The following is an 8,569-nucleotide window of genomic DNA, read 5'->3' as shown; positions in this document are numbered from 1 at the left end:
TGCTCTCTCAAAACCCTCAGAGACCTGTATTAAAATGTGTTTAGATACAGAGACTGATAGCTAGTAGAGTACTTTTTTAAATAGAAAAAGACGATGTTTCCTGTATGTATTTTATTAAACAACACTTATGTACAAATTTCATCACGGACATTTAAAATAGTACATCTCAATATAGTGTAAATGGCTTTGGGTGCATCTAGTACAAATATCCAACTCCACTATGACACTGTAAATATTCACACAACAACAAGTAACCACACTTGTGAAAATCAAGCATTTTTTTTTAATTCAAATCTTTCTTGATTACTCATATAACTCATCCATTAAGTTTTACATTTCATCGTGATTTCTGTAAAGACTGTCTGAATGCAGAACATCTGTACAGTGAAGCTTCAAACCCTCCAGACTCAAAGTACAATCATGCAGATCCCTGAGACGTTTACACCTTACCTACTTTGGTAGCCAGTTCTGGGTCAGAGGTAAGGTAGCACAGTCAGTGTGTATGCTTTGCTGCTTTTATCACACTGTCTCTTGCCAGTGAGTTTCCTACCCAAGGATTACAAAAGAGCCTCCATCATCCAGGTCCTCTTCTGGTCATAAGCAGTCCTTGCACAATGCCACCTGGCCGTTGCGAAAATCCCTGCAGGGGCAAAGGCGTCGGTATTTGGCACTGGAGCCGGCACAGCTGAACAGCAAGGGGTCCTGCTGCAGGCTGCATTCAGCATGCTCTGCTGAGAAAGCAGGAAAGAGGTGGTTCTTCTCAGACTCCACTCCTTCACATTGAAAGTCCAGCCTGGGAACAAAGACAAAGGATGAGGACACAGTTTACAGTGTGTGTGTGTGTATATATATATATATATATATATATTTTAGGGGTGCAACGATACACAAAATTCACGGTTTGGTTCGATACTTTGGTGTCACGGTTCGATATTTTTTCGATACAAAAAAAATGTTCATGCCTTTTTAATTTGTCATTTATTAAAATTATAAATATATATTTTAACTCAAAAGTACAGTTTTTAAATTTAACCCTAACCCTAACCCTTGTGCGTGTTTTTTTATTTTGACAGCGAATGCGCACCTGCGGACCACTTATGTGCAGCCCTGGTTATTTAGCTCGTCATATTGCAGCCATAGAAATTATTTTGTCCATGAAACCATAAAGCTGCACTTTCTTTTTGCCTTATAGTCTGATTTGTCATAACTTCTCCGTTTTGTGGTAAGCTTTTCTTTGTCTGTCACTTCTTCACCCTGACCTGTCTTATTTGGCTCAGCAGAACTGAAATATAAATCCTGCTGCTTTTACACACGGACTCACATAAGCTCAGCGATTCTCTGCGCGATCAACCTCTCACATGTTTAAGCTGCGGGAGATTTCACTTGTCATGTTTGCATAGTAAGCTAACGATTAATAAGACGATGTCAGAGGAATTGGTGCACAAATTATCATCACTCACAGATCAGTGCTGTCGCTCTCTATACACAGTTCACACGATTGCAAAGTGAAAGCAAAAAAACAAGCGCAAATTCAAACGCGATTTCAATATGTCACATATTGACAGTGGCTCACCGATGCCAATGACATAATTACCCAGCTACATTTCTGAAAGAATGCAAAAGCATTGACATATATTTTTCTTCCTACAATAGCCCGACGGGCAGGGAAGAGATAGATTTTGGTAGCCCGACTGAAAAAATCGCTAGCTCCGGGACGTCGGGCTAGCGATATTGCAAGCCCTGTATCTGATTGAGGAATCATGCATCTTTGGAAAAGAGAGTTTATTACAGAGAAATGTCTCTTTCCAAAATAAAAGCTATACTATCCGCTTCTTCTGGGTTATATTCTCAGCAGCATAAGGAGAATCATGTGCTAACAGCTGTCTAAATGACTCGGCTAAAGTTAGTTAGTTGTTTTTGTCTTTGCACTAGGATGATGTCAGCGTAAATGTGCAGTCATATTCGTTGTGTTCCCACTAGTGCTTTCAGGTTAATCTCGTTGAAATGACCTTAACACCACAACATGGCAAATCTCCGTTAACGAGCTACCACCGATCGCCCCGTGCATGGGGCTAGACGGCCAACACGTTAACGAGCTAACTGCGCTAACACACTAGCTCCCACCCATGTAATTGAGCATTGCATGGCACATCCAACATACTGTTTTACTTTAGTCCATGACTCGCTTACCTTCAGGGTCATACGTCACATGAAAACCAAAATAATTCCAAACGCCAGATCTGAATGAGGGTGGGGGAGGTGCCCTGCACTCTTCCTTCTGACTATGCTGTCTGTGTTGAGCGCTCAGTGGATCTGCGCTCGACAGTGCAGCCTAGGCGGAGTAGTCGAACGCAGATTCACTGAGCGCTCCACACAGACAGCATTGTCAGAAGGAAAGTTGATAAAATAAATTACAAATGTTGTATTGTTCGATACATACGCGTACCGAACCGAAAGCACTGTATCGAACGGTTCAATATCGATACGAATATCGTTGCACCCCTAATATATATATATATACATACATACATACACACACATATACACTGCACTGTGAACCACACGCTAATGACACTTCTTAAAGTTTGTGTGTCCTGCAAAAATCCGAGAAAGAGCAATACTTGTAATCCTGGAACAGGTTTCCGTGGAAATGTTCTGTGGACAGGTGACAAAACTTCTCAAAAAAGGCACAGCACAGTGTTAACACCTACTGTGGAACATGATGACCAAAACCCACTTTCGTGTCATATGAAGACAAGAAAGTGGGTAAAAATGAAGAAATTGAAGTAGGAATGCTGACCTTAAAGCAAAATCTGATAATTGTAGGGTAGCTGTGGCTCAGGATGCAGATCAATCCCTGGCTGCTCCAGTCTGCATCCTTGAATAAAATAGTAAACTTGGGCAAGATACTGAACCCCGAAGCTGCTTCCAGTGTGTTCATCAGATTGTGGATGCTAGGTAGTTAGCACTTAGACTTAGAAAAAAGTGTTTGTGTGAATAGGTGATCGACAGATGTTGTATAAAGTGCTTTGAGTGCCCAAGTAGGCCAGTAAATTGCTACACCTGAGAAATATTAAGAGTTTTGTTGGAGGAACGGTTCAAATTCCCAAAGCATTGACGTGCATTCTGAAAGCAGACAGTGTGAAACACCTGATGAAGCTGCAGATGGAGGAGGCTCAACATAGTACTAGACTCATGAGTTCAGTTACTTTTACCAGCATGTATTGTGAACGATTACTCAGGACGCTCAATAAAGAAATGAAACCATCTCAAAACAAACTACGTGTGAAGATCTGACCTCATTTTATGAGCAATGACTCTCTTTCTTCATGACAATTTATATATAAAAACCCACTAATAAAACCCTTTAATGTGTTTACTACGGCTGTTGTTCAGAATGGCAGGAAAACAACAGAGGAAAGGGTGATCCAGTTGTTTCATCAGTACTTTGTACTACTGTATAATACTGAAACTAGAAGTGCAAATGAGGCGTGGTGCTGCTCTGATGGAATGCAATCAAATAATTATTTGTAGAATGAGCTCAGTGAGATGGACTTTTAAGATGTTACAGTTTGCAAAAAAACAATGAAAATAAAAAACTGCACTAGATGTTTCAGATGAGTGCACATCACAGCTGAAGTTTCCTTTTTAGAATAAATTTACATCACATTCACATTTAAACATGAACTATGGAACTTGTAACCTTTATTTTAGTGATGCCAGCAGGATCCCTCAAATGTTTTTTTTGTAAATTAACTTGTCTTATTAACCTAAAAAACACTCAGATGCTGAGAATTTTTTTTTTCTGAGCTAGGACAGGCACGCAAGAGATGTGCACGCAAAAATGATTCATCATTCAATAAATTCAGGAAAAAAGGACTTACGCGCTGAAAGTCTCCCTAATGTTAATGAAACGATACAAGGCGGGTTCGCAGATTAGTCCTGCAGTCTGGCATGCCTTCACACACGACTCGCTCTCGAGTGAAGCCACGACACGGAGTGCAGTGAGAGGAGGCCAGGATGAGAAGGAGCTGGCGTTGGAGGCCCAGGTTAGGATTCTGGAGTTGGGTAGGAGGTTGAAAGGACTGGGAGCACTGCCCAACCAAGTCTGAGATGAGTTTACGGGAGGAAACGGAGCTTCAGGAGAACAAAAGTCCTGCAGGTGGAAAGAAAAAGTAAAATATACAACAAAAACTAAACTCTGATTTAAAAAAAAAAAAGTACATTATGTTTAGCAACACGTTAAATGCTACTAAAATAATAAAGGAGCTGTTAAACACAAAGAGTTGCTTATCAAAAGTGGGAAGTCCTTGTCATCCTATATGGAAATAACATGGATGTAGTCATGGCACCCAGTAGTAAATAGGATTTGGAGGCAGAATTAGGGCTCTGGTGAGAGGCTGACTAGACCCCTCCCCACCTTGCTGGGGCTATTCATAAAACCCAGGTAATAACATTTCTCTGACATATCCCTCTGGCCTCCAGTCCCGTTTATTAAATAGGCTCCCAGTTCCCGTAGGCAATAACCAGACTTCCAATCTCTCAATCTCTGCTGCACTTCCACTCCTAAAAACAGACTACATTCCTGATTGCATACTCACGCGCGCACACGCATATGCAGTGTTCATCAGCAAAATAAGAAAGTGTGAAAGGGGCGAGATGAGGAGACGGAGGGCTTGAAACTATATTAAATCTTCAGTAATTCTTTTTAGACATTCTTCATTCCATCAGTGACGCCATGTTCAAGAAGCCAGTTAGAGAGGATCTGAGCTTTGAGATATGGCGCCAACATGAACTGGTTTCAAGCTGGAAGCAGCCATTAGAAGGTGGATCTACTGTGGTCATAAAGGGATGGACAGTTAGCAATAATACCCAGGTATGCTGTGGAATTTAAATGATGCTTAGTTGTTACTAAGGGGGCCAAAGTGTGCTAAGAAAATATCACCCACGCCAGTACTCCACCAGCAGCAGCCTGAACCACTGACGTAAAGCAGGATGGAGCCATTCTTTCATGTTGTTTACACCAAATTCTGACCTTAACCTTCGAATGTTGCAGCAAAAATCAAAACCCATCAGTGCAGGCAACGTTTTGTATTTTCTGTTTTCCAATTTTGTAGCCCATCTGCTTCAAGCTTTGACATGCTGTGCATTTTGCATACCTTGACTATAAAAAGCAATTATTTGAGTTACTGTGGCCTTGTTATCAGCTTGAAGCAGGCTGGCCATTCTCTTCTGACCTCTGGCATCGATGAGGTATTTTCACTGCATTTAACTGCTGCTCACTGGATATTTTCTCTTTTTCAGACCATTCTCTGTAAAGCCAAGAGATGCTGTGCAGAAAAATCCCAGCAGATCTGCAGTTTCTGAAACAGTCAGACCAGCCTTTCTGGCTCAACAACTATGCTACGTTCAAACTCACTTAAATCACCTTCCTTCCCTATTCTGATGCTCGCTTTGAACTTCAGCAGGTTATCCCGGCCACATCTACATGCCTTAATGTACTGAGTTGCTGCCATGTGATTGGCTGATGAGATAGTTGCAATAACAAGCAACTGGAATAACCAAGTAACCGGCAAGTGTGTGTGTGTTTGCGCCCTGCTGTGTCATCACACGGACACCGTTTTTAGAAGAAAAAAAAAATAGTGAGCTGCCATCAAACTTTATTGTATGAGGGTCAGAGAGGAGTTAGAGCTCTGCTAGAGCAAACAGAGGCGAGGGGTATTCATAGTGGGAGATAACGAGTGTGACGGTTTTGGTCAGAAAGTAGAAAAATGAGGCTAAAGGATGTGTGGAACTTGAGGAGTTAGAAGTAAAATTGGAAAAGAGGAAAGAAAAGGTTTAAGAAAGTGGCAGAAAGAACAGGGAGGAGAGCCTGATTGGAAGTCTGCCCTTGTACACGCCAGGCGGCTAGTCACAGTCTCAGTCAGTCACGGCATGTTGAGAGTGAGAGAGAGAGAGAGAGAGAGAGAGAGAGAGAGAGAGAGAGAGAGTGAGTGAGTGAGTGAGTGAGTGTGTGTGTGTGTGTGTGTGTGTGTGTGTGTGTGTGTGTGTGTGTGTACACATTATTGTGTGTGTATTATTTCTGACAGCGGGGGAAGAGAGGGTGTCAGAGCAGAACAGAGGCTAACACATTTCCTTAACCTGCCACTGCCAGACAATATACCAACCATCAAAACATCACAGATCTCATTGAGGACAACAACATCTGTAAACATTCTGCAGATAAGAGTGTGTGTGTGTGTGTGTGTGTGTGTGTGTGTGTGTGTGTGTGTGTTAATATTTCAGATGATTTTCTTCTTTAAAATAACTTGAAAGTAGCAGTAATACCAAGAAAGAGATACGGTTAAACACATGGTGATTGTTCATTTCTCATTTTGATGTGTGCAAATGTTAGAAATCAAGGACATTGCATATAAGCCGAAAAAACACCCCCAAAAAACAAAAACAAAAAAACTGTGCCCATCTGTTGAGCTTGCAGCCGGTGGCAGGAAAAAGGGATTTAATTGCTGACCCAGTCAGTCTAGCAGAGGGATAAATATTGTGGACAAACAACTGAAAACTTCAGAAAGGGAACGCCTTTAAAAGTAAGGTCAGTATGTGAATTCAGAAATAAAAGCTTGAATAAGACTTGTCAAAGGTCATGTTAGGATATTCCCCAAACACTGTTTTCACTCATTCAAACACAGGATCACATGAATGCACCATCAACACATGTTTCACCAGAACATTGCAACCATCAAGATAAGCAAGGACAAAGAAGCTTTCTACCACACATTTGAGAAGCATTAAAACAAGAAAATAAATACTTAAAATAGGATACAGATTATTGCCTTATATATACATACAGGGAGTGCAGAATTATTAGGCAAATGAGTATTTTGTCCACATCATCCTCTTCAGGCATGTTGTCTTACTCCAAGCTGTATAGGCTCGAAAGCCTACTACCAATTAAGCATATTAGGTGATGTGCATCTCTGTAATGAGAAGGGGTGTGGTCTAATGACATCAACACCCTATATCAGGTGTGCATAATTATTAGGCAACGTCCTTTCCTTTGGCAAAATGGGTCAAAAGAAGGACTTGACAGGCTCAGAAAAGTCAAAAATAGTGAGATATCTTGCAGAGGGATGCAGCAGTCTCAAAATTGCAAAGCTTCTGAAGCGTGATCATTGAACAATCAAGCGTTTCATTCAAAATAGTCAACAGGGTCGCAAGAAGCGTGTGGAAAAACCAAGGCGCAAAATAACTGCCCATGAACTGAGAAAAGTCAAGTGTGCAGCTGCCAAGATGCCACTTGCCACCAGTTTGGCCATATTTCAGAGCTGCAACATCACTGGAGTGCCCAAAAGCACAAGGTGTGCAATACTCAGAGACATGGCCAAGGTAAGAAAGGCTGAAAGACGACCACCACTGAACAAGACACACAAGCTGAAACGTCAAGACTGGGCCAAGAAATATCTCAAGACTGATTTTCTAAGGTTTTATGGACTGATGAAATGAGAGTGAGTCTTGATGGGCCAGATGGATGGGCCCGTGGCTGGATTGGTAAAGGGCAGAGAGCTCCAGTCTGACTCAGACGCCAGCAAGGTGGAGGTGGAGTACTGGTTTGGGCTGGTATCATCAAAGATGAGCTTGTGGGACCTTGTCAGGTTGAGGATGGAGTCAAGCTCAACTCCCAGTCCTGCTGCCAGTTTCTGGAAGACACCTTCTTCAAGCAGTGGTACAGGAAGAAGTCTGCATCCTTCAAGAAAAACATGATTTTCATGCAGGACAATGCTCCATCACACGCGTCCAAGTACTCCACAGCGTGGCTGGCAAGAAAGGGTATAAAAGAAGAAAAACTAATGACATGGCCTCCTTGTTCACCTGATCTGAACCCCATTGAGAACCTGTGGTCCATCATCAAATGTGAGATTTACAAGGAGGGGAAACAGTACACCTCTCTGAACAGTGTCTGGGAGGCTGTGGTTGCTGCTGCATGCAATGTTGATGGTGAACAGATCAAAACACTGACAGAATCCATGGATGGCAGGCTTTTGAGTGTCCTTGCAAAGAAAGGTGGCTATATTGGTCGCTGATTTGTTTTTGTTTTGTTTTTGAATGTCAGAAATGTATATTTGTGAATGTGGAGATGTTATATTGGTTTCACTGGTAAAAATAAATGATTGAAATGGGTATATATTTGTTTTTTGTTAAGTTGCCTAATAATTATGCACAGTAATAGTCACCTGCACACACAGATACGTCTCCATCGCTCTAGAGTCAAGTGGTGGCGTGCTTTACACCACTGCATCAAACACTTCGCACTGTGCTTGATGATGTAAGGCTTAGATGCAGCTGCTCAGCCATGGAAATCCATTCCATGAAGCTCTCTACACATTGTTATTGAGCTAATCTGAAGGCCACATGAAGTTTGGAGGTCTGCAGTGACTGACTCTGCAGAAGTTGTCCACCTCTGTGCATTTTATAAACCTATGACCATGGAAGTGATTGCAACACCTGAATTCGGTGATGTAGATGGGAGACTGAATACTTTTAGCAATATAGTGTATACATCTCTTCAAATAGA

The 8,569-nt window shown here is 41.7% G+C and overlaps 1 protein-coding gene across 2 annotated transcripts in view; it reads right to left on the bottom strand.

Moving 5' to 3' along the window:
* Nucleotides 1-260: 260 nt before the first annotated feature.
* The window catches only part of mgat5b (alpha-1,6-mannosylglycoprotein 6-beta-N-acetylglucosaminyltransferase B), a 69,691-nt gene continuing 61,382 nt past the window's right edge, over nt 261-8,569 (bottom strand). For both annotated transcript variants that reach the window (XM_085270772.1, XM_085270773.1), the window contains exons 16-17: nt 3,885-4,156; nt 261-793 (exon numbers count right to left, since the gene is read on the bottom strand). In XM_085270772.1, coding sequence (XP_085126898.1) covers nt 595-793; nt 3,885-4,156 — 471 coding nt within the window. In that variant the 3' untranslated portion in view covers nt 261-594. The remainder of the gene's footprint in view (nt 794-3,884; nt 4,157-8,569) is intronic.

The sequence above is a fragment of the Mchenga conophoros genome, linkage group LG4 (genome assembly GCF_057382185.1).
Source record: "Mchenga conophoros isolate Kocher_MC1m ecotype Shallow Benthic linkage group LG4, M_conophoros_male_GT1.1, whole genome shotgun sequence".
NCBI lineage: Eukaryota > Metazoa > Chordata > Actinopteri > Cichliformes > Cichlidae > Mchenga > Mchenga conophoros.
Note: the sequence above shows the minus strand (reverse complement) of the source record. Positions and strands in the feature narration are given on the sequence as shown.